Source organism: Hippopotamus amphibius, chromosome 3 (assembly GCF_030028045.1).
Source record: "Hippopotamus amphibius kiboko isolate mHipAmp2 chromosome 3, mHipAmp2.hap2, whole genome shotgun sequence".
NCBI lineage: Eukaryota > Metazoa > Chordata > Mammalia > Artiodactyla > Hippopotamidae > Hippopotamus > Hippopotamus amphibius.
In genome coordinates this window covers 75,301,198-75,327,346 of record NC_080188.1, presented here as the reverse complement: position 1 = coordinate 75,327,346, position 26,149 = coordinate 75,301,198, and the positions used below count along the sequence as shown (strand labels likewise).

Here is a 26,149-nt window from a genome sequence, read left to right as displayed (position 1 = left end):
AGATTGCAGACCGTGAAGGAGGCTCTAAATGTGTCCATGGACTTCATCCTGGGGGCGATGAAGAAAAGGTAAAGGTGCAGAGAGGGTGGTGACATGATCACCATGTGCTCTGCACACCTACCTTTGCAGTATAGAGACTAAATTGCAGGTAAAGGCAAAATTGGAAAGGGGAAGATTGCAGGTAAATAAGGGAGAAATGATTTTGGTCTAAACTTACGTGGTGACAATAAGGGTGGAGAGAAGTGGATAGACTTTTTTAAATTTGTAGGAGCTAGAATGAACAGTTCTTGAATTCGAGGGAATAAAAAGAGGAAGTCAAGAGTGATGTCCATTAAGTCAGACAGAGAAAGATAAATACTGTATGATATCACTCACATGTGGAATCTGAAAAGTACAACAAACCAGTGAATGTAACAAAAAAGAAGCAGACTTAGAGATATGGAGAACAAACTAGTGGTTACCAGTGATGGGAGGGAAGAAGGGAGCGACAGTGTAGGAGTAGGGGGTTAAAAGGTATATTAAATTATTAATAGCTTTGTACATTACATTAACATATAGTACTAATTTTTAATATATTTTAATGATATACTTTATTAATAAATTAATATGATTTATATAATTAAAGTGTACAATTCAGTGGGTTTTAGTATAGCCACAGTATATGCAACCATCACCACAATCTAATTTTAGAACATTTCATCGGCCAAGAGAGAAACTTATACCTATTAGCAGTCACTTTCATTTCCCACCACCCTACCTCCCCACTCTCAGCCCAGGCAACCACTAACCTACTTTCTGTCTCTATAAATTTGCCTATTAAGGACCTTTCATATACGTGGAATCATGTAATATGTGGCCTTTTGTCGGGCTTCTGTCAGCGTAGTGTTTTCAAGGTTCGTCATCATTGTGGTACGTATCAGTATTTCATTGCCTTGATGGACGAAAAATATTCCGTTATATGGGTATACCACTTCTTACTACTCTGTTCATTAGCTGATGGACATTTGGATTGCTTCCACTTTGGGGCTACTGTGTATGATCCTGTCAGGAACATCATTAACAAGTTATCATGTGGTCATATGTTTTCATTTCTCTTGGGTATACACCTAGGAGTGGAAGCCTTCCCCCCAGCTTTGAGAACTCAGAGATTCTTCATATCTGCTCTCATTCATGTCTTGGGGAACCCTTCTTATTCAGTAGGAAGAATAATAAAGATTGTCAACTGATAGGAATGCAATTGAATTTCTTTTGAAAACACATCTAGACCTGTGCATTTTCCAGGTATGCACTAATCAGTTATTTTATAATTATAATGGGGTAGAAAATTGTAGTGCAATACATTAGAGAAGTTCAGCTGCCTAAGATTATGATCTTTTAAGAGGTTTCAAAGCTTCAATAAAACTTGCTGCAAGTGTTATTAGTCATTAATATAAGGGTCGTGTCCATGAGCGAGGAGGTGTGGGAAGACAGTAAATGTGGCATAAATCCACCGAGCAGAGTTTTACTTTTCTTTGACTACAAGTGCTTATATTATGAAGCAGAATACAAAATTCATAGGGAATTTTGAAATGTATCTCTGAGACTTCAAAGCTCACAGCCTGTAGCTGTGCCCCAGGTCCTATTCCTTGCCCCTCCTCAGGACGGATTCCCTTTCATGTGCCCTGGGGGTTATTCTGGTTTTGAGAAGCTCTGATAGAATAAATCTGTTGTCTTCAGGTAGTTTTGACATGACTTCAAAATAATTTAAATGTTATTTCCTGAATGGAGTCCTGTAGAACTAGTTGTTAAAAGGGGTTGCATTAAAAGAAAAAAAAAATCCTGTGTTTAAATGTATTTAAGAAATAATGGGTTTATCAAAGGTATAGTTTCTCTAATTTAAAACCTCTCAGATGGCAGAGAGAGTTCTCCTAGCTCTTGCTCAAAATGAAAAAGCTAGAACTACCTCGTACAGTCTTTAAACTGTGACCACTGTCAGTGGCCCACAAGCCTGTAGAACATTTTGCCAAAGTTACACCTTTGCCTTTTTTTTTTTTTTTTTTTTGAGGGGAAGGTTAACATTATATGTCTTATGTGTACAATATTATATTTCTACTTCTGTATACACTAGTGTGCTCACCACTAAAAGCTGTTTCCATGCATCACCATATAGTTGATCCCCTTTGCCAACTTCACCCTCACCCCCACCCTGACCTGCCCACTCCTCTGGTAATTACTACTGCGTTCTCTGTATGTATGTATTTGTTTTTGTTTGGTGTAATTTGTTCATTTTTTAAAGAATTTATTTTCTTATATTTCATATATGAGTAAAATCATACAGTATTTGTTTTTTCGTTTTGGGATTTTGGGTTTTTTTTTTGCCGTGCTGTGTGTGGTGAGCGATCTTAGTTCCCAGACCAGGGACCCAGCCTGCGCCCCCTGCAGTGGAAGCACAGAGTCCTAACCATTGGACTGCCAGGGAAGTCCCAGTATTTGTATTTCTTTACCTGACTTATTTATTTATTTCCTCTGTATGTTTTCTTTAGGAAAATGTCTGTTCAGCTCCTCTGCCCCTTTTTTAATCAGGTTGTTTTTTTCTTGTTGAGTTTTATGAATTCCTATATATTTTGGATATTAACCCCTTATTGCATATATAATTTGCAAATCTCTTCTCCCATTCAGTAAGTTGTCTTTTTCTTTTTATTGATGGTTTCCTTTGGTGTTCAGAAGCTTTTTATTATGATGTAGTCCCATTTGTTTATTTTTGCTTTTGTTTCCCCTGCCTAAGGAGACATCCAGAAAGATATAAGATCAACGTCAAAGAATGTACTGCCTAGGTTTTCTTCTAGGAGTTTTATGCTTTCAGGTCTTACATTCAAGTCTTTAATCTATTTTGAGTTGGCTTTTGTGTATGATGTGAGATAGTGGTCTAGTTTCATGTTTTTGCGTGTGGCTGTCCAGTTTTCCCAACACCACCTATTGAAGAGACTAGCCTTTATCCATTGTATATTCTTTTCTGTTTTGTTGTAAATTAATTGTCCATATATGTGTGGATTCATTTCTGGGCTCTCAGTTCTGTTCCATTGGTCTATGTGTCTGTTTTTCTGCCAAATACCATGCTGTTTTGATTACTATAGCTTTGTAATATAATGTCAATATATTACATTGTGATACCTCTAATCTTTTTTTCTCAGGATTATTTTGACTATTCAGGGTGTTTTGTGGTTCCATATAAATTTTAGGATTTTTTGTCCTATTTCTGTGAAAAATGTCATTGAGATTTTGATGGAGATTGCATTGAATCTGTAGATTGCTCTAGGTAACATGGACATTTTAACAATGTTAATTCTTCCATTCCACAATCACAGAATATCTTTCCCTTTCTTTGTGTTATCTTCAATTTCGACAATGTCTTACAGTTTTCAGTGTACAGGTCTATTCACCTCTTGGATAAATTTATACCTAGGTATTTTCTTTTCTTTGTTTTCTTAACTTACACCTTTGCCTTTTATTTCAAAAGTTAAATTGACTGAAGCAATTAATTAGAAATCATCCCAAATGTTAATTTTGGTGCACTGAGAAGAGATTCATGAAAAAGTACTGTCCAGATGTAAAACACTCCAATTTTATGAACCTCTGAGTACAGTTTTGTTTGTCTGCAATGTTTCTCTTCTCTCATTTTGTCATGTGTGACAGAGTTGGACTTGGTAGTGCCCTTTCCTTTAACTGCTTCATCTGGATTATTTTCTGATAAAATAGCTTCATGCTGGCAGACACATTTTCTTTGATTCATTAAGCATGAAAGGGTGATATTTTTCTACATAATTTCACCTTTCATGCTTCAAATTGATTTTTCTTTGTAGCTTCAATTTTTCTCTCCCATGAATTCATTTGTTAGGAAAAAAAGTCCTAAGTAGGAGAGTGCTGGTGCATGGTATGATGGGAATATCTGGAAAGGGATCTTTGACAGTCAGATTTCTACAGAGACTGTAGGTCCTAGCCACAGCCTTACACCCCTAGAACTCACTTACCTGCCTAAACCACCTGATGTGGAAATGGAGAGAACAACTCCACTATGGCTATTCCCACCAGCCATTTGCTCCTTGTAATCTCTCTTTAACTCCAACCTGTTTCCTTCCCTGGCCCAACGTACTCTCTGCACAGTTTACTGCAAAGTAGCATGACATAATAGAAAGAAGACAGGTTTGGAAATACTGTTTCAAGAGTTATTGTTTGGCACATTCAAGAAGGTTGAGTCTTTTCTTTGAGCAGGAATTCCAAATATCAAGGAAAATGGGGCCAGTCCAGATTAGTGGATGGCATCGCTTTATGTACAACTGTTTAGGAAGAACCTGGTGTATACATCACATGGCAAAATCCATAAACCGCATTTAGAGGGAAGCAAGTATAGCTAGAAGATTGGAAGGAATTAGATTTATTCAAACTTATCTCTTCCTTTTATCTTTACCAACAATCATTTTATTACTTTTTCCATTACACTCCAAGTTACTAACATTAATTTGCAGACAAAAATGTGTTGTACTGAATCTATTTAAACCAGTGGTCCTCCTAAAGATATTAGCCCAACTGCTAGACATTGTTTAGCTTGTTTAAAAATTCTTATTTTATGTACCTCCTACTGAAAAGAGATAATTTTTTTTAAAATTTTTTGTCGTTTCAATCATTCTGGCAAGCAAAAGAAGAGGGTCTTCCAGAACTACTTAATAGGCACACATAATCCTCATGACAATATTTTTTGTATAATTAAATTACCTGGGAAGTTTTATAAAAACTCAAGTCTGTTCCCAACCCTCCAAATACTCTGATTTAATTTCTCTGGGGTAAATTCTGCACATCAGTGTTTTTCGTAACTCCCCAGGCAAATCTAATGTGCAGTCAAGTTGGAAACTGTGGTAGGCAAAATTCCAAAATAGCCCTCATGTACACTGTATAACTTTTCTCCCTTGAGTGTAGGTGAGACCTGTGACTTGCTTCTAATCAATAGAATATATCAGAGGTGATGGGATGTCAGCCCTGTGTTTATATACAATCTCCATCTTGGTAGCACATGCTAGAGAGATTCCCCACTGGGCTTGAAAGAGCAAACCGCCATGTTGCAAGCAAGCTACCTGCTGAAAGATCCACATAGTGGGGAACTTTTGGAGGCCTCTAGGAACTGAGGGCAGCCTCCAACCAAGAGCCAGTAAGAAGCTGGGACTCTCAGTCTTACAGCCAGAAGAAAGTGAATTCTGCCAATAATTTGAGAGAGCTTGAAAGCAGAGTCTTCCTAGAAAGAATTTGGATAAGAATGCAGTCCGGATAACATTTTAGTTGCTGTTTTGTGAGATCCCGAGCAGGGGACCCAACTCAGCCATGTCTGGACTCCTGACCCACTGAAGCTATGAGATAATAAATGTTTGTTTGATTCAGCTCCTAGGTTCGTGGCAAGTTTTACATGATGGTAGAGAGTCAACCATATGATTAGAGGGTTGGAACTGACAGTACTACTCTCCCGCCTTCCACAGAATGGAGAGGGGCTGAATCAGTCACTAATGGCCAGTGATGGAATCAATCATGCCTATATAATGAAGCTTCCATGAAAACCCAAAAGGACTGGGTTTGAAGAGCTTCCAGGGTGGTGAACATGTAGAGATTTGGGAGGAGTGGTGCACCCAGAGAGCATGGACACTCCTGCCCTTTCCCATATACGTTGCCCTACGCAGCTCTTCCATCTGGCTGTGCTGAATTACATCCTTTTGTAATAAACTGATGACGTAGTAAAATGTTTCTCTGAGTTCTGTGGGCCTCTCTAGCAATTAATCAAACCTAAGGAAGGAGTTCGCTGGAACCTTCAATCTATAGCCAGTTGATCAGAAGCACAGGTGACAACATGGACTTGTGATTGGCTTCTAAAGGTGGCAGAGGTAGAGTGGGGGAGCAGTCTTGTAAGACTGAGCTGTTAACCTGAGGGACCTGATGCTACTTCTGGGTAGATACTGTCAGAACTGAGTTGAATGGTTGGACACCCAGCTAGGGTCGAAGAATTGCGTGGTGGTGCTAGGAAAAACACACATGGGAGCTGGTGTCAGAATCATAACAAACATGCATGGTCTTTACCTCAATCTTTCCAACTCACAAGAGCCAAAGAGACTGAATGGGCTTTATTTCTATATTCCATTTCATCTTTCAGCTTCATTTTCTATTATTCATTATGGCCTTTAGACCTCTTATGTTTTATTATTTTCTTCTAAAGGCAGAAAAAAGCACATTTGAATGAATAGCTTAGTTATTTTTAAAATTATGTCTTTAGGACACCCCAGAAAAACTAAATAAACAGGGAGGAAACTGGCAACATTTAAAATTAAGCACAAAATGGTAAAATGCTATACACAGCTGGAGACTTACACAGAAATATAAAACATGGAAAAAAATTTAAATTGTTTGTTTCTCAGAGACTAAAAAAAAAAAGAATTGTAGCTCCAAGAACTGGTGCATTGAAATGAAAATATTAAAACTATTAAAGTACACAATTTCATTCAGCACTCAACTGATTCTTCTGTATGAAAGCAACCTATGTCATCTTAACTTTCCTCTCCCCCTTCATCCTCTAAGAGGTATAGAGAGAAAGTACTTTCTCACAGGTCAAAATATTTTCTGATGTTCTCCTTGGGTGCATACAGTTCCAATTATTGTAGACGCTAAATCCTTTCTAGGGTCTGATCATCTCATTAATAGAATAAACAGAATTATAGCATTTTACTTGACTACTTTACTAATCAATAACCACTGAAATGAAAGCCATATTACCCTCTGGTAGCAAATGAATTCTAACCACCCCCTGCTCTTCCCACTCCCCACCCCACTGCAGCACCCTGTTCTGTGCCTCTGAGTTTCCACATCCCCATCAAGGACATTGGGGTTGCTTACCGATGAAACTCTGGACCATCTTATCTGAAGTCACTGAGTTTTTGAGAATTAGGATGTTGGTCTTTTGTCATGTATTTCCCTCCATCCTCTGAGCTCTTATTGAATTCATAGGAAATCAAAAGTCTGTATCTTGCTTAATTCATGTACAGCAAGCCAAATGCTTGAAGAGAGTTAGCAAACAGTAATTACAGAAACCATCTAATAGATGAACATTAACTATTTGCTTGTAGAGTCTATGACAGAATAAAACTAACAACAGTTTAAAAAAGGGAAAGGGGGTGTGTTTTTAAAACCACTCAAGGAATCTATTGTTTCTTAAGTCCTGGTTTAACACTGTGGACTTACTTATCTGTGCTTCTGGCAAAAACCAGATAGGATTATCTCCTGTTTAAATAGTGAGTAATATGGAAACATATAAACATTATTAAAAGAAATGCTTAGACCACTGCAGTGATCCAAAGAAAAATGAACACTGAATTGGCTGACTTGCCAGGAAAGGAAATACACACTAGTGAAGAAATTCAGAGAAGTTCACTGACAGCAGGAGTCAGAGACCACTATATCCCAAAGTGAGGAAGTTCATTGTAATTACTCTATTTAAGGACTGCACACAGAAGCAGGTGGAATGATTCCATAAAACTGATATAGCAGATAAAACAAGGCTCATTGTTCAGTGACCATTTGGGTGTGATGAGGGTCTAGTATACCAAAGTCACTGGTTGTCTTCATCTGCTAGGAGCTTTTTTTTTTTTTTAAATGGCTAGTCTTTGAATATTTTATTTTATTTTATTTTATTTTTTTAGATCTTTTGTTTATTTATTTTTTTTGAGGTACACCAAATTCAATCATCTGTATTTATACACATATTCCTGTATCCCCTCCCTCCCTGGAGCTTTAAGTTCATAGTTGTTTATCCACTCTGGCTTGGGTAGAAACAACTGTGGGTGGTACAGCATCCAATTTTGATATCTCTCAGGCAAGAGCCGCTGCAAGCGAAAAATTCTTTTGCAGTCCCTCCTCTTGCTTTTCATCCCTGACAAAACAAGGTGACTGCAGGATAGGCAAATTACCAAATTTTCAAATCTGTGCCACTATTTCCATGGGGGGGGGGGGGTACTAATTTCACACAACATCATTGTCTTTATCAGAGTCACTCCAGACTCCTTTTGTTGTACAATCATCAGACGTATGAACTGATGGAATAGTGACTGTGCAGTAGCATTTTTGACTTTGTTAGCAATTGACATGACCACAGTAATGATTAGGAACAAGAATAGAAACAGCATGACTCATCTGGATAGAGCACCCCCAACTAGCTTCCTGTTTTGCTAAGCCCAAGCCATGAACGTAAATGTCATGGATTGATTTTATCGACCGAAAGAAATTCACAACCTACACAACCTAAAAGTTGACAGTTATGTTTTATTCAGTAGACAAAACTGAGGACTTAAGCCCAGGACGCATTCGCTCAGATAGCTCTAAGGGACTGCTCCAAGGAGGTAAGGGAGGAGCCAGGATATATAGTAGTTTTTGCAGCAAAAATCAGGTAGTCAGAACATCAGAAGATTACTATTAATTAAAGAAAACCAGATATCTTAAGTTAAGGAAATTAGCACTTTTCTGTGTATAAGAAGACACAGGAGTCTGGGCTCACTGAAATCGCTCTTGATCGGCACCTCAGCTATTGGGGGCCAGTATCCTGTGCTTTCTCATCCTGAGTCTTCTCAGGATGCAGCATTAGGGGAGGCTGAAGTGTGATGGCTGGATGGCTGCAACATCCTTTATTTATTGATATGGCAGGTAACATGTTTTCATCGACCGTTTGCTCAATTTCAATAATCAATTGGTTTGTTCTTAATTTCTATGCAAAGTCCCCTCAATTGGTCTTAAAACATTCATCCAGAAGCAACAGAATTTACTAACCAGTGTGAAAGCAGAGCCTTGATTTGCTGGTAAATTGTGTGGAGCAATTCTGTTGCCTAGTACCACTGTAGCAAAGGCGAAAGCTCCTTCATCAAGCCTGTCCTGCAGACACAGTTTCATCTGCCATGACAGGCAAGGTGAGACAACAGTGTGTACACAGCTTTCTAACTCAAGTACTCAGAGCCAAGGAAGAAAGACTCATGGGAAGTGTTGAGTGTCTCCAGCTCTTCCAGGAAGGCGTACCTATTGTCTAAAGTGTGGTCAGCATGTATTGTTGATGCCTTGAGACAATGGAAAATTTAAATCTTGTGAAGGGGCTTATTAACACTCCCAGGTTGACATTCCCTTTTTCTGAGTTGTCATGAATATACAGTTGATCCTTGAACAACATGGATTGTTTGAAATGTGCAGATCCACTTGTATGCAGGTTTTTTTTTTTTCAATTAATATATTGGAAAATTTTTTAGAGATTTGTGACAATGATAAAAACAGAGGAACCATGCAGCCTAGAAATATCAAATAAATTAAGAAAGAATTAGGTATGTCATGAATGCATAAAATACATGTAGATACTAGCTTCTCCTTATATAGGTATTCCGGTACTATATGCCCTAGTCTATCCTTATGTAGGTATTCCGGTACTGTATGCCCCTCTCTGGTAATTGAAGAAACTGTATATCAACTCATCATCACAGGTAAGTGGGATTTTTTTTAATGTAACAATGTTTCCAATACTGCATCATGAATATGGCTGTAATAATGTAGGTCATAAAAATTTTATAACGATTCGTTCATTAGTGTACAGGCTAGGGTACCATGAGGCAATTATATCGATTACACTGGGCTGCCATAAAGCTATCATATTATTGCTTCTTTATTATGAATGCATGAATCATTATACCTGTAAATAAATGTGAACTTCTTTTTCACATTATCTTTTTATTTTGATATCTGGTATTAATAATATGTATAACATCTACAGTTTTGTATTATATAAGGCAATATGGATATAGGAACCTATATGACATAAAGTGATGATATCGATACAGTTCAGTACATACATGTTTCTCTTCCTTATGATTTTCTTAGTTACATTTTTTTCTTTAGCTTGGTTCATTGTAAGAATACAATATATAATATATATGACATACAAAATATGTGTTGATCAACTGTCTACGTTATCAGTAAGGTTTTTGGTCAATAGGAGGCTATTAGTGATTAAGTTTTGGGGGAGTCAAAAGCTATACATGGATTTTCAACTGCACAGGGGTCAGCACCCCTAACCCCCATATCAAGGATCAACTGTATTTAATTTTCACAAAGGAAAAATAGACAAGTGTCTCTACACCCATGTATGGTATCAGGAGGAATGTAGCAGTTTCCAGAAAGCTGAAGTGCTGATCAGAAGGTTGCTTGATGAACGAGATGAGCAGAGGATCGTAGGATGTGGAACATGAGTGTGACTAAAGATAATTTAGTTACGAAGAGGAGCTGAAAGTTGCCCCTGCTGCTTAGGTATGACCGCTGGAATTTTCACACTGGTGAGGCAGAATCTACCACTGCAATAGACCCCATTTAGAATTCTCCAATGAAATTTAACAGGTATGGAATCTCAGTCTTACAATTTTTGTTTTTATAAATGATAATCTCGTTTTACTTTTGCAATATTATGATTTACAAAAAGTATACATTTGGTCATTCAGATGACCAAAATATATTTCTCATATATATTTGGTCTTCATCCACAAATCCTGGCTCACAGCTCTCAAAAATTTTCCTAAGTGTTGAGAATGATAATGGTGTCTTTTGTTATGTGAATGAGGTGACTTTTGGAAAACACCGAATGATGGGGGCTGGTTGCCAGGAGAACCAGCCAGGTGATTAGAGGGTTGGAACTTTCAGTCCTACCTGCCCTCCCTCCACCATCTCTGTGGAGGGTAGACAGACCAGAGGTTAAATCAATCACCAATGACCAATGATTGAATTAATCATGCCCATGTAATGAAGCTTCCTTAAAAACCCAGAAAGACAGGCTTCAGAGAGCTTCCAGGTTAGTGAACACTAGGAGATTTGGGGAGAGTGGTATGCCTGGGGAAAGCATGGATGCTCGTGGTGGCCTTTCCCCATACTTTGCTCCATGTCTTGCATCTGGCTGTTCTTGAGTTATATCCTTTCGTAATAACTGGTAGTCTAGTAAATAAAATGTTTCTTCGTGTTCCTTGAGCTGCTCTAGCAAATTAATCAGACCTGAGGCTAGGGTCTTGGGAACCTCTGATTTATAGCCTGTTGGTCAGAAATACAGGCAACAAACTGGGCCTTTGACCAGCATCTGAATTGAGTTACCAAGGAGATGGTCATTGGAATTTCCAATCTATAGCCAGTTGGTCAGCAGCACAGGTAACAGACTGGCCTCTGACCTGGGGGCGAGAGGAGGGGACAGTGTTGTAGGACTGAACCCTTAACATGTGGAGTCTGATGCCATCTCTGGGTAGATAGTGTCAGAACTGAGTTGGATTTTTGCACACCCTGCTTGTGTCTGAGAATTTCTTTGTATGGTGTGGGAAGCCCGCACACACATGTTACAATTGGGTCCAGGAACCTAATTTAACTATCCTTATTAGAATGTAAAAATGACTTTGTTTTGCAAAACTAAAATTCATAAGCCACGGAATTTAAATTAAAAAAAGCTAATCCTTAACTCCAGAAAATATACCAGGCTATATCCCAACACAACACTTTAAGTAATGCTTGCTAACGCATCACTTTTACAGCTCAAGTTTTCCTTTGTAGGACCTTTGAATGGGTATTAAGTGTACTTTATATAAAAACACTCGTAAGCCTTTGTATTATATTTCTAATCTTTCCTAGCATTTTCAAGTAGTTCTAAGTGTTCTGTAGGTTTTAGAAACATAGATTTATTTTTCTTTTCCATCCTTTATGTTTTCTTTTATGGTTGATTTGGATTTAAAGCATCCTGATAGCTCTCTGGCAAATTAAGTAGCATTAAAGTGTTTTCTCTCTCTCACTGGGAAAGGGGAAGAATTCTCCCTACAGAGAGTTTCTGCTGCAAAGTCTATGAGCTAAATACTTCTGACTGGATTAAAACAAGCAAATGAAACAGGAAGACAGGGTCCAAACGTGTATGAAAAGTAACTAGGGCAGGACGTGTTGGGAGATGTCTGCATCTAGAAAAATTTCAGTAAAGTTTAACATATCAGAGAGTAAAGAGGTGGAGGGGAATATTGTGGTGACTGTATTAGTCAGGGTTCTCCAGAGAAACAGAACAGTCGGGGGGTGGGGGGAAGGGCATGCGTTAGAGAGAGGCAGAGACAAAGACAGAGACAGAGACAGAGGTTTATTGGCTCCCACAGTTGTGGGACTGGTGAATCTGAAATTTGTAGGGCAGGCCAGCATGCAGGAAACTCAGGTAGGGTTTTTGAGTTGCAGTCTTGAGGCAGAATTACTTCTTATTGAGGAGACCTCAGAATGTGTTCTTTCGGCCTTCAACTGATTGGAGGAAATCCACCCGCATTATGTTTTACTTAAAGACAACTGAATAGCGAATAGCAGTACTATTTACAATAGACAAGACACGGAAGCAACCTAAGTGTCCATCAACAGATGAATGGATAAGGCGGATGTGGTATATATATATGGAATATTACCCAGCCACAAAAAAAGAATGAAATAATACCATTTGCAGCAACATGGATGGACCTAGAGATTATCATACTACATAAAGTAAGTCAGACAAAGACAAATACCACATGATATCACTTATATATGGAATCTAAAAAAAAGTGATAGAAATGAACTTATTTGACAAACAGAAACAGACTCACAGACATAGAAAACAAAATTATCATTACCAAAAGGGAAGGGGGGGTATAAATTAGGAATTTGGGATTAACAGATGTACACTACTGTATATAAAATAGATAAACAACAAGGACCTACTGTATAGCACAGGGAACTGTATTCAATTTCTTGAAATAACCTATAATGGAAAAGAATCTGAAAAAGTGTGTGTGTCTATGTATCTGTATATACATATATATCTGAATCACTTTGCTGTACACCTAAAACATTATAAATCAAATATACTTCAATAAATAAATAAATAAATAAATAAATAAATAAATAAATAAAATTGGAAAAAAATCAACTGATGTAAGCGTTAATTACATCTACAGAATCACAGCAACATCTAGGCTAGTGTTTAACCAAACAGCTGGGCACCATAGACTCGCCAAGTTGACACAAATTAACTATCACAGTGATGTTTCTATCGAAAAGTTTTAACCATTCCTGAAGCAAATAGAAGTAACTTCACTTGAGGAAAAGACAATCAGTAAGTCAGTATCCCTTTTTCTCAAGCTTCACTACTAGGGGCGTTTAGAAGAGCTGATAAGCAGTTCCAGAGACCACTGAACTCTTCACTCATCCTGGCAAAAGCCCAGTGCTTTCACTGATCATCTCACCATCCTCCCAAAGCGCTGAGTTTCCCTGCTCTTGAGGCAGACTGCAATCCACCATCAGCCCTTCTGAAATCTCATGCATACAGGATGCTTGAGAAAAGCAGCCCCATATGTCTCAAGAAGTATTTCTCCTCTTTTCCCCAGTGATACTTATTCCCAGTTTGTCATGTCACCCATTATTGATATGTAGAGTGAAGGCTAGTCTCTGGGAAATTATGAAAATGATAATTGTAGAAGAGTAGTTTTGAGAGAGATAGTATATTTTAATTCTTGATTCATGACAGTCTGGGCCTGCCTGGAGAAACCAAAAAGCTGCCTACTCTATATAACTATAGAACTACTCTGCTATAACTGTGGAAACTTCATGCTGGGCAAAGAAAGGACCTTGGCTTAAGGGGCCATCATATTTTTGTTCTATATCTTGGACCATACAGTTCATATGCTTTTAGTGGGGAAATGTTTCTTTTCTTTACAGATTCCAAGAAACACTTTTTTAAAGAAATTGTATGCTTTTCAGATTGAGCTTTCATTTTTTTATTTAAAAAAGAGCAAAATTATAGAAACTATTATTGTTATTATTATACTCACTTAGAATCAGAGACCTAAGACTAGAAATGTCTTCAGAGATCATACCCATTTTTGTTTCTTTGTTCAAAGAAAGATGTGGGAGATTTACCTTGAGATTTTATCACAAACTTCAAGGGAACTACTAGGTTTGATTCCAACGGTAGGATAAAGGCAAAGTATAAATTAAGAAACCTCTTTGTAGACCCTGCTCATTAAATAATCATTTCTTATGGTTAAACTTTAAAAAGAGAGTGTATACAAATACCAAGCAGTCTTCTGGAAGCTGGAAAGAACTCATGTTTACACAAAGAAATAAAAATACAGAAGGAGAGGCAGGTAGATGGGAGGAGGGGAAGATAAAAGAAACAGAGGAGAAGGGGCTTTGGCAAAGGAAACACCACCCACCCACCCACCCACACACACACACACACACACACACAATCACACACACACACCAGGAAGGGAATAAGAGAGAAGGAAAGACGCAGAAAGACAGGAAGCGTAGACTATTCCGTGTTTTTGGCCCCAGTTAGAATACTTCTTTCCACTTTAAATGTCCGCTGATCATTATATAATAGTATCTAATGTCAAATTATGCAGCAACGTAATTCACAAAATAATACATAGAATCCAAAATCATCAAAATAATTTTTGTTTTAATAAAATATATCTTAAGTGATTTTTAAACAGATTTTTCTTTACCATTAACTCAGGCAGTATCTGGGGTTCAGTCCAGACTGTCACAGACCAATGAGCTAAGACCTATTCTGCCATTTCTTAATTCTTGCCAATTGATAGCATCATTCAATTTCCATTTTCCTTAAGAGTCCGTAAGATTTATGGATTTGACATTTGATCACTTTACTGGAAACCCCTGGGATCATTTATAGCTTGTGCTATTTTTAAAAAGGCATTTTACTTTCTAGAAAATGAATATTCTACACAAGGGTGTATAGTTGAGTGGAAGCTTTTCATTTATCTAGCAATTGTTGATTTGTGGTCTGGCAGAAAGGAATGGCTGATAAATGGAATGCTTCCCCTGGAAAGAAAAGCTCAGCTTATATTCTTGGCCCGATAAGTGCTTGCCAAGAACTAGGCTGATGACATCTGTTGGGCTCTCTGGCTTGCCTGTTTTTGGAAAGTGCTGACTAACAATGGAGACGATTACTACAGAGCTGGGCTGTGGTTTACTTGAACTCCTAGCCTTTCCTCCCTAATTATTGTTCTGTCAAACCTCAAGAACTCAACCAGAGGTCATCCTCCATTCATTTAGAGGTTTGTTGGATGGTTCCAAGATTTGGCCAAACCCACTTACAACAGCATGTTGATACACTTGGCTCTAAAATCTGGCCTGTGATAAGTAGAACTTTATTTTTATGCCTGCACGAAGCTTCCTTTCGATTTCCTTCTTTTTCACGTAGACCTTCATGTGGCTCTTCCTTTCCTAATATTTACTAATCAAATTGCTCTTGGAACTGTCTTATATATCCTTTCTACTATGTACATAACCTGGGATGGGATGTGACGTTGATCTCTTTCTTCTTAGGAGAATAGGTGATCTGAATGTTATGCCCACTATTTCAGAGTCACTTGTCACTGACATTAGCATAACCACACTGGGGACTGTGCCCTGTTGTTGGACACTTATAAGGAACTACAGGGGCTTGGTTTGGTAAGGGATCACGTCTTCCTAAGGTGTACAGTGCATTAGGGCTTTTCAGGAAATGGTCCTTTTCCTTTCTTTCGTTTGTTCGTTTGTCCTTTCTTTCTTTCTTTTTCTTTCTTTCTTTTCTTTCTTTCTTTCTTTCTTTCTTTCTTTCTTTCTTTCTTTCTTTTTCTTTCTCTCTCCCTCTCTCTCTCGCCCCTCCCTTTTTTCTTTCCTTCCTTCCTTTCTTTTCTTTTCTTTATCTTTTATAAATTTATTTTATGTATTTGTTGGCTGCATTGGGTCTTCGTTGCTGCACATGGGCTTTCTCTAGTTGCTGTGAGCAGGGGCTACTCTTCATTGTGCTACGTGGGTTCCTTATTGTAGTGGCTTCTCTTGTTTCACAGCATGGACTCTAGGCGCATGGGCTTCAATAGTTGTTGCGTATAGGCTCAATGGTTGTGGCACACAGGCTTAGTTGCTCCTCGGCATGTGGGATCTTCCCAGACCAGGGATCAAACCCATGTTCCCTGCATTGGCAGGTGGATTCTTAACCACTGCACCACCAGGGAAGTCACCCTTTCTTTCTTATACTATCTCATCTCTAATGCCAATCAAGCACAAACTTATATGACCAGCATTATGGTATCAACTTCTAGAACATGAGAATAATGCTGGACCATGGGGAAAAGGTTAAATAATAGGTACTCCGGAAATGCAAAGCATTGTTTTTATCATTTTTTTAAAAATTTCTCTAGAACAAGACCCTTAAACTTAAAGATTGTTTCACACTCTGTACACACAATATTTTTTAGAAGAACAGGCTCTAAGCTAAGAATCTAAAAGCCTGGCATGCAGGTCCTGGCTCTAACTAGAATATAACTACAGCTTTATATTATGATATTACTAGATTTTTTAAACCATTATCTATATTCTTATGAAGAAAGGTAATAGAAGTAATATATTTACAGATTGTAAATAGGTTATATTATTAGCAGTTCTCATTCTATTCTTTAAATCTACGTTTAGGTCAGTTTCTCTCCAGGAGGCATTTAGTCATTCAGCAGATATTTATTGAATCCTGATTAATCACCAGGAACTATGCTATATGCTAGGGACTCCATGATGAAAAGCCACAAGCAATCGACTCCAAATATAGAAAGAGAGCCAGAAACAGAGACCATTAACTACAGTACTGTGAGAGGCACTACCAAGGAACCATGTATGAAAGGGCAGAGATGAACCACCACCCAGGGAAGTTTCATTAAGAAGCAATGCCCAGCGCTTCCTAGGTGGTGCAGTGGTTAAGAATCCACCTGCCAATGCAGGGGACATGGATTCGATCCCTGCTCCAGGAAGATCCCACATGCCGCAGAGCAACTAAGCCCATGCACCACAACTACTGAGCCTACACTTTAGAGCCCGTGAGTCACAACTGTTGAGCCCATGTGCTGCAACTACTGAAGCCCACACTTCTAGAGCCCGTGCTCTGCAACGAGAAACCACGGCAATGAGGAGCTTGTGCACCACAATGAAAAGTAGCCCCCACTCACCGCAACTAAGAGAAAGCCCATGCACAGCAAAAAAGACCCAACACAGCCAATAAAATAAACAAATAAATAAATAAATTTATTTATTTATTTAAAAAAGAAGAAGAAGAAGCAATGCCCAATCAGGGCTTTGAAGGATACAGAAGAGTTTTCAGAGCTGATTTCAGGAACAGCACCACGAGCTTGGCAAACTGCACATAGCTTAGTGTACTGAGCTTGTAGACTCCAGGGCAGAGAGAGAGTAGGAGGTGATGGAGAGGTGGAGAGGATCCAGATCATGGAGGGCTTTGCCTATTTTTTAGTTTATTGACTGGCTTTGTGACCTCGAGTGAGGCACAGTTACTGAACCGCAGATACTTCATTTGTCAAGCAGGTACCTCATTTATGTAATGTGAAGTGTGCTTGCTTCTCTTCAAGGCTGTTGTGCTGATTGGATTTTCACATGAGATAATGGATATGAAAGGAATTGGTTATAATATGCAGCCGGGGTGAATGACGATCACACTTCTAGATGAGCCCATGTATCTCAGTACCCAGATAGTTTATGTGCTTTCCAGGGAACTCATTGTCTTAGCCTGTGCTTAGGGCTCCAGAGAGCTTACCACTCACATTTAATTTGTCAAGTTACATCAACTTAAACTAAGTAATACTATTGTTTGTCTAACATAGGACATAAATAAGTTAATATATTTTCTCTATCTCTGTGAATCATGACATGTTCAACCTGCAGAGGAACTTGGAAAGTTTCTAATGCCACTCCCTCAATTGAGAGAAGAAATGAGGTCCTGAGAAGAAAGCATTTCCTCAAGGGCTACACCTCTAGTTAGTGGTGCCCCTAAGACCACAGCTCAGGTCTCCTCACTCTGAGTCCGGTTCTCTTCCCGCTGCTTTCCTGCCTCTTTTCTATGCAAGTTGAACTACACAATATTGCTGACATTTTTGATCTGAAGAAAACAACCACTTCCAGTGGTTTGATCTAATACAGAGGCTTGCCCAGCTGGCCAGCTTGCTGCCCAGATCCCTCTCCCTCCATGACCTCAGCTGATGGAAAAGGCTCTCTTCCCACTCAGATCCCTGCAAAGGTGGGTTCATGGAAATTCAAACTTTTCTAAAACTTCCACATCCATTATCACATTTGATCCTTATAACCATCTCAACACAGAGGAAAGAATCTCTGAAAGAAAAGTTGTATTAAGATATTGCCAAATAAATATTTTTGGAAATGAGTGTTGTTTCACACAGTCAGTAACCTGAAGCATGACTATGAAATAAGTGATGCTAGGCACAGAGGATGCGCCTGGATGTGGTACTTACCTAGTCAGTCACGGACTGGCTTTCCGGGCGGGATACTGAGGGCCACGACCCCTATTGCTGTCTCAACACTCCCATTAGTCTGGTGGGTGGAGCTGGAATTCACTGCATCTATGTCTTCTCAATAATGATAAATCAGGACTCTGTCATGGACAATTTATTTAAATTGCTTAGGGAACAGAGACCACTAGCATCTGTGGCCCTAAAGCATAGTAATCAATTATAGTCTTCACTTCCAAGGGGAAGGGCAAAGAAAATAGAGTGAGATAAAATTAGATAAAAAGATTCTCTAGTTCAATACATGAAATTACCCTGTCACTTTGGATCTATCTAGATTGTATTCAAAAGTGAGAAAGATTATTCTGATCTCCAAACAGGAGGTTGCTATATTACATTACATTACATTACATTACATTACATTACATTACATTACGCATTACATTATGCATTACAGTCTGGAAGGAAGAGTGTGTTTCACATCTTCCTTGAATCCTATACACTCTGGAGAAGGATGAAGGCATGATGTTTTCTCCCTTCCAGTTAACCCATATGGAGTCCCAACTCCCAGACAGAAATAGCCATTGCAAATGGTCATGCATTCAGTGTATTCCTACTTTCCTACTAGTTGGAAACTAGGAAATTGACATTGATATACTGGGTTTGCCTGGTTCTGTGTCATTTTATCACATGTATAGATTTGTGTAATCACATAATCAACATATAGAATCTTTTTTTAATTATTATTATTGTTCTCTAAAGTCTTGCTTTCAGAGTTTTTTTGGGTAATTTTATTTTGCGTCAAAAGCAGCATATGGTGCCCCTATTGAGTCTTATAGAAGAATGTAAGACAAGCTTGTGGTCTGTATTTTTTCACACCACTTCCACTGAGTTTATATTGAAAAACTCTAAACGGAGGGAAAGGACACAGAAAACTTGTATTGTTATCCATAGCAGTAACACGTTGAGTTTATAGCCTTCAAAATGGAGAGCCAAATATATCATCAAGACAGTTTGGGGACATCTCCAAAAAGAATATACCAAACACCTCTTTTTAAAACACATTAAAACTGCCAACCTCTGCTGCCCTCACCTACCCACCAGGTGAACACAAAGGTCTCTCCCTCCACCACCTGCCCTCACATTTCCAAAGATGCAGAAGGGGACTTAGAAGCATTGCTTGGGAGGAAGCTTGCTGTAGCTTAGGAGCACACACAGAGAGAAATGACTGCAGATAGCTTATCTGTTTGCTCTGGGTTTTTCCTCCCCTTTTCTGAAAAACCTGATGTGAGCTTACACAAAACAGCCTATCACTTCTTAAAAAAGACTCTGGACATGAACCTTTGGGGTTGGAGACTCCAAGAGGAGACAGTTCTCCTTCCCAGCCCTGGGACATTGGTGTTTGCAGCTACTAAAGGGAGAAAACCCGACCGGCCAAGGAATCACTGAATAGAAGTGAGTTACACAAAAGAAATGAGAGTGGAATAACAAATATCCCTGTGCAGGAAGGGGATGTGGCATATTTCACCTTACAAAGCTCATTTTTTAAATTGCTACCTACAGCTCCAAGATCAAAGGGAGACAGCTAGGGGAAGAAAATGGAGATCTGTCCAATATGCAACTTGACTTTTTCTCTTACCCAGTTTTCTAATTCTTCTATCTCAAGTTACTTACTTCTCCCTGAATTTCTACTCTGATTTTAAAAATCCATTATATTTGGAATCTGTAGACATGCAGCTGAAGCTGTACACATCAAGCCACAATTCAGAGTAGCACATTTCCTCACAATGAGGCACTGCGAAGCATTTTCAAAATGACTAATGACAGTAACTGACACTTTGTGACAATTGTTAGTTATAGGTATTATTTCCAAATGCATGATGAATAGGTGCTTGTGGAATTCAAATACGTTATCAAGTTATATTGGTAGCTTTAGAAGCTAAATGCTCACGACAATGAAGCTATTTGAAAATGGCATGGAGTAGTAGAAACATAAGTATATATATTATTACATTTTAATTGGGTAATTATTAAACATTTAAGATCAAATATCCTATTCAATTAAATCTTTTTCCAAGTTCAGGATCATAAACCATTAACATTTGACAGTGGCTGCTACTTTAGCTTTCAGTATTTGATTTTACCTATTTGAGCAACAGCTTTCATTAGGTATGTTTTCAAAATTTTCTTTAGCAGTGTATAATCTCTTTTGTTTTAAAGTTTTATTTTTAATTTAATTTTTAAATTACTGCATTTTTAAAGAAGAGATGATACAGAAACTAGAATTAATAAATCACTTACATCCAAATGAAACCTTCCTGAATACAGTATTTGGATAAAGTACTTGTTGTATTTTTCCTTTTTTTCTTTTAATCTAATGGGATATAATTGTGAAACATAAATGCATTATACCCTCTAAATTCTTCAATTGGGTGTTTTTCTCCCTTTTTACTTTAATAGTTGCTTTCTAAGCCATTCCTTTGTCAAAATTCACCTTTTTGTGCACTGAGACCCTTTCCTCATCCTAGCTGGTCCTGTCAGTGCCTGTTCACTGACTCCTGTCTCCTCCCTCTTGTTTGTCTCCTTTTTCCTTTTTTGTTTGCAGATTGTACTGCCTGGCCCAGTGCCTGGAACATACAGGTACTTGGTGCGTGTTGGTCCCTCTTTACCCCCATCCCCTATTAAGGGCTTACATTCTCTTTTTAGAAAATGAGAACATCAGTTTTGTTCTACAGGGTTTTTGTTTTTTTTTTTAAACAATTATTCTCCTGTTGCTTGAAGGAAAGTAAAGGAACTTAATAATGATAATAGCTTAAGCTATTAAAAGGACCCTTGCCCACACTTTCCTACACCTGTGATCCACATACATGCTTTCTTCGTCCCACCCTTTGGGATACTTTTTTCAATTACTTCCTGAAATCAGCCCTCTCCACTCTCTCTAACCTGCCGAGCTTGTTTAAGCTGTTTCAGGAATGCATTACATGCATTGACGTGGGTCTCTGACTGCAGAAGGACATGTCAACGCTTCAAGAGTTTCATTGGAGTCCACTCCCTCCAGGCTGGAGGTGAAGACTGAGGCCCCACCCCATGCCCACACCCTTCTAGGTGGTGGTAGAGATTTCCCCCAGTGCCCCAGCTTTTTCTAAAGTACTCCCTTCACAAATCCTCCTTTCTTGCCCACATGGTGCCCCCTTTTGATATGCTTGATCTGATGTAAGCGTTGTGGAACTGGTTAGTAAAACTTTCTGTTGTAAACTTTGCATATGGTGGTCTGTCCTGAACTCACTGTGGTATCTGATATCTATTATATTGGCCCATCAGTGGACACTGAGTCAGAAAGCCCTATTTTAACATCCTTTTACAAGTGGTTCTTTGCAGCAGCACCCACTCCCCAATTGAGGGAGACCTGCTTTTTCTTCCAATCTGTACACATTACACATCCCCAATAAGATTGACCATCGGTAGAGGCCTATGACCTAGTATGGATGAGAGGAAATCAGATAGAGACCTCATAGCCTTGTCTGCTGCCCTCTACTTGGATAATTTTTAAACATGAAAGCATCTGAGTTGAAGACACCGTACTAGGTATTCTTAGTGATACAATAAGAAAAAGTAATGTGGGCACTGTCTTCAAGGAACTTCTCGACTAATGTGAGAGCAAACGGATATACAAATAATACAAAGGAGTAAATCATAGCAAAGAAAGAAAGCAGGTGAAGGAGGCAGGGAGAAAGGAAGCAAACAAGGAGGCAGTGAGGGAAGGATGGAGGTGTTGAATGAGTTGAATTTGAAACTACCAAGCTTTGGGCGCTTTGGAATTCTGGTGCATTAGGCCTTTCAGGAACAGGCCCACATAAATAATCCCCCATTAAGCAGAGGGAACAGAGCTTTAGGTGGTGCTCATGGCACTCAAGTAAAGCAAAGCACTTTTCCTCTCTATATAAAAAAGGAACACTTATTTTTAAAACCCTTGACTTCAGAACAAAGGTTTCAGCTCAGAGTTACCTAAGAATCAGTTGATGTCTGTGCCAGGTGTTTGGTACAGTTTCTGGCTGAGGGTGTCTGCTGTTGATCTAAGTTGGTCCTGGGAAGATACAGATTCAAAGCGAGTTGGAATGGAAAACGGCTAATTCCAGGCATAGCATCTATTCCCTTCCAGAAGGAAAAATATTTGCCTAAGTGTGTACATACTTCTAATAAAATCCACTTTTCATCAAAAAATAAAATAAAATTAAACCCTTGACTTCAGAAGAAAAATGCAAACGCCGATCATTTTTTTCATCTGATAGTCCATCTAACGTCTCTTTTACCCCTGTCAATTACAGGAGTAAATAAGCTAACAAATCAACCTTTCCATCTATCCTGGGCTTGGATTGCTTTAGAGAAACAGTATTACATTGTGGAGGAGGATGCCACATTCTTAGAAGTGACCCTGACACGCAGAGGATACCTTGGAGAAACATCCTTTATCAGTAAGTAACTTTGGATTGGTTGCTGGCAAAAGGTAACAGAAACATGAAATTTAGGCTTAAAAATAATTATAAGAGAATGGATTGAAAGAGAATCAATAACAGATTTGCTAAAAAAAAAATGCATCTGAAATTATTCCATGGTCTTTCACTCCATGTAAGTTACAGGCTTATATACAGCAATTTTTTCTCCTCCTTTTATTTCCCCCCTTTCTTTTTCTTTTTCAATTCAAAGGACTCCAGGAAAATTAAGGCATTTCATAGCCATATACCACAATTCTCAAGTCACTCCGTTTCTTTCAAAGTTGTTTTTAAGCATAGAATACATTATTATCCTTAGTTCTAGCTATTTCTTTTGAAAAATTATCTATGAGTACATGATACATTATTGTGTTTAGTTGTAGCTACTTCTTTTGATTATGTATAATTGTTTTCACCCTATTAGGTTATAAATTCTTCCAAGGTATATAAATTCTTCTTAGTGTGAAATTTTTCTGTGTTCTACAAAGATCTATGCCTCTTTGGGGTAAACGGATATGTAATGCCTACATAATACATCTCATTATCATCATTAATAATCAGTAATAATTGCTCTAATGATGCATTACATTTTGATAACATCTTTAGCTGCTAGAACTTTCAGAGATCATATTGCCTTTCAATATTCTATTGTGAAGACAGAGGTGTTTTGTCTTCATTTTACAAATGGGCATTTTGAGTTTCCCAGACATTTGAGGTCCAATCAGAGTCCTGCCAACATATCAAAACTGTTGGAGAGAAGCCAGGAAGGAGACAGCTAGAAACAGGCAATCAAGGAAAGGCAGGCTTTTCCCTGGTCTCCTCTCCAGGCTCAGGGCTTCTGAGCTAGGACTGTTCTCCTGGGAGAAGAGGTCAGCCAAAGAGCACCCTGATTTCTGTATGGCTCTCAGCTTCAGTCTACCCCCAGGTTACTTTGTCAACACACAGTGAAGCTTGCTGCAAGAACTTTAGCTGAAACATGCCTCCTTGTAGGGTTCTGTCTCCACAATTCTTTTTTTCTTTTTTTTTCTTTTGGCTGTGCTGGTTTTCATTGCTGCACTCGGGCTTTTCTCTAACTGCAGTGAGCAGGGATACTCTTCGTTGCGGTGCACAGGCTTCTCATTGTGGTGCCTTCTCTTGATGCAGAGCACAGGCTTTAGGTTCATGCACTTCAGTAGTTGCAGCACATGGGCTCAGTAGTTGTGGTGCACAGGCTTAGTTGCTCCACGACATGTGGGATCTTCCCAGACCAGGGGTCGAACCCCTGTCCCCTGCATTGGCAGACAGACTCTAAACCACTGCGTCACCAGGGAAGTCCCTCTACAATTCTTTATCTTTGGGATTTCTCGTGGGCAAAGATTCGGGTTATTATGTCAAGGTGTATTTTCATATGCTGCCTGGCTCAGGGGAAAAACCCGTCTATCTGCTCAGAACCATTTGTGTATTAGAGTAAACTCCTCAGGGACGTGGCCCCGGCCTGCCCATCTGAGCCAGCCCTTCCATATGCACTATCCCCCTGACCTGCTTCATTGTTTCTTCATAGCAATAACCATCCCTGACATGCATCTTCTGTCCATCTGTCCCCTGTCTGTCTTCCTCAGCAGAGTTCCAGCTCCATAAGGGCAGGAACTACATCCTGGGTTATGGCCGACCCCCAAAGCAACCTGGGGCATATGGTAGTCACCCAGTATTGGTTGTTAGGTGAAGTACAGTCAGCTCTTTTGTTCTATAAAATACCACCTAAAACCACATCAGACCACAGAACACAATCTACAGAATACCTTACTCGGGGCTCTAGGAAGCTCTCTTCAATCCCCTCACCCCATCCCATGCTGGGGTTAGTAGTCTAAGCACAGAGTCTAGAAGAAAACAAGACAAAACAAAACAACTGTGGGATGTGACCTCCTGCTCAGATAGGTACTCTTTTTTGGTGATACCCTAATGACCTTCAATTTCATTATCTGTAAAGTATCCATCTCAAGATTTGTTTGTGGATTAAATGTGATAATGATATAAATCAATCTGTCATAGTCCCTAGCACACATGAAATACTCAATAATGTTAACTTCCATTATTCTTTCATGCCTCTCATCCAACAGAATTGAAATCACCTTTTTATTTCCCCCACAGACTTGTAAACCCATCAAAGGTAGTGACAGCTGGACCTAACTCAACATTACATCCTCAGCACCTCATACAGAGCCAATACCCACCAAAAATTAAGTAAATAGCCACCTGCCCGCACAATTTATACAGCAGTGCCACCTAGCTCTATTTAAATTGTGGCTGAGCACTGTGGAAAACAGTATGGAGGTTTCTCAAAAAACTAACAATATAACTACCACATAACCCAGGATTTCCACTCCTGAGTATATATCTAGAAAAAACAAAAACACAAATTCAAAAACATACATACACACCAATGTTCATAGCAGCGTCATTTACAATTGCCAAGGCATGGAAGCGACCGAAGTGTCCATCAAAAGATGAATGGATAAAGATGTGGTATGACTGGGGATTCCCTGGTGGTTAAGCACAGTGGTTAAGAATCCACCTGCCAGTGTAGGGGACACGGGTTCTATCCCTGGTCCAGGAAAAGCCCACATGCCGCAAAGCAGCTAAGCCTGCGGGCCACAGCAACAGTGCCTGCGCTCTAAAGCCTACGAGTCACAGCTAATGATGAATCCATGCCCCGCAACTACTGAAGCTCGTGTGTCTAGAGCCTGTGCTCTGCAACAAGAGAAGCCACCACAATGAGAAACCCACCCACCACAACAAAGAGTAGCCCCAGCTCTCTGCAACTACGGAAAGCTTGTGCACAGCAAAGAAGACCTAACACAGCCAATAAATAAATAAATAAATAAATGTGGTATGATATATATATATATCTATCACAATGGAATACTACTCGGCCATAAAAAAGAATGAAATTTTCCTATTTACAGCAACATGGTTGGACTTGGAGGGCATTATGCTAAGTGAAATAAGTCAGACAGAGAAAGACAGATAATGTATAATGTCACTTATATGTGGAATCTACCAAATACAGCAAACTAGTGAATATAACAAAAAGAGAAACAGACTCACAGATATAGACAATAAAGTAGTAGTTACCAGTGCAGGGAGGGGCAAGATAGGGGTAGGGGTATAAGAGGTACAAACTATTAGGTGTAAAAATAAGCTACGAGGATATATTGCATAACACAGGGAATATAGCCAATATTTTATAATAACTATAAACGGAGTAGAACCTTTAAACATTGTGAATCACTATATTGTACACCTGTA

At 38.9% G+C, this 26,149-nt stretch overlaps 1 protein-coding gene across 1 annotated transcript in view; it reads left to right on the top strand.

Moving 5' to 3' along the window:
• FREM3 (FRAS1 related extracellular matrix 3) overlaps positions 1–26,149 on the top strand; it is an 81,242-nt gene that overhangs the window by 22,653 nt on the left and 32,440 nt on the right. The window contains exon 3 of the mRNA XM_057728197.1: positions 22,700–22,846. Within this exon, the coding sequence (XP_057584180.1) occupies positions 22,700–22,846 (147 nt within the window). The remainder of the gene's footprint in view (positions 1–22,699; positions 22,847–26,149) is intronic.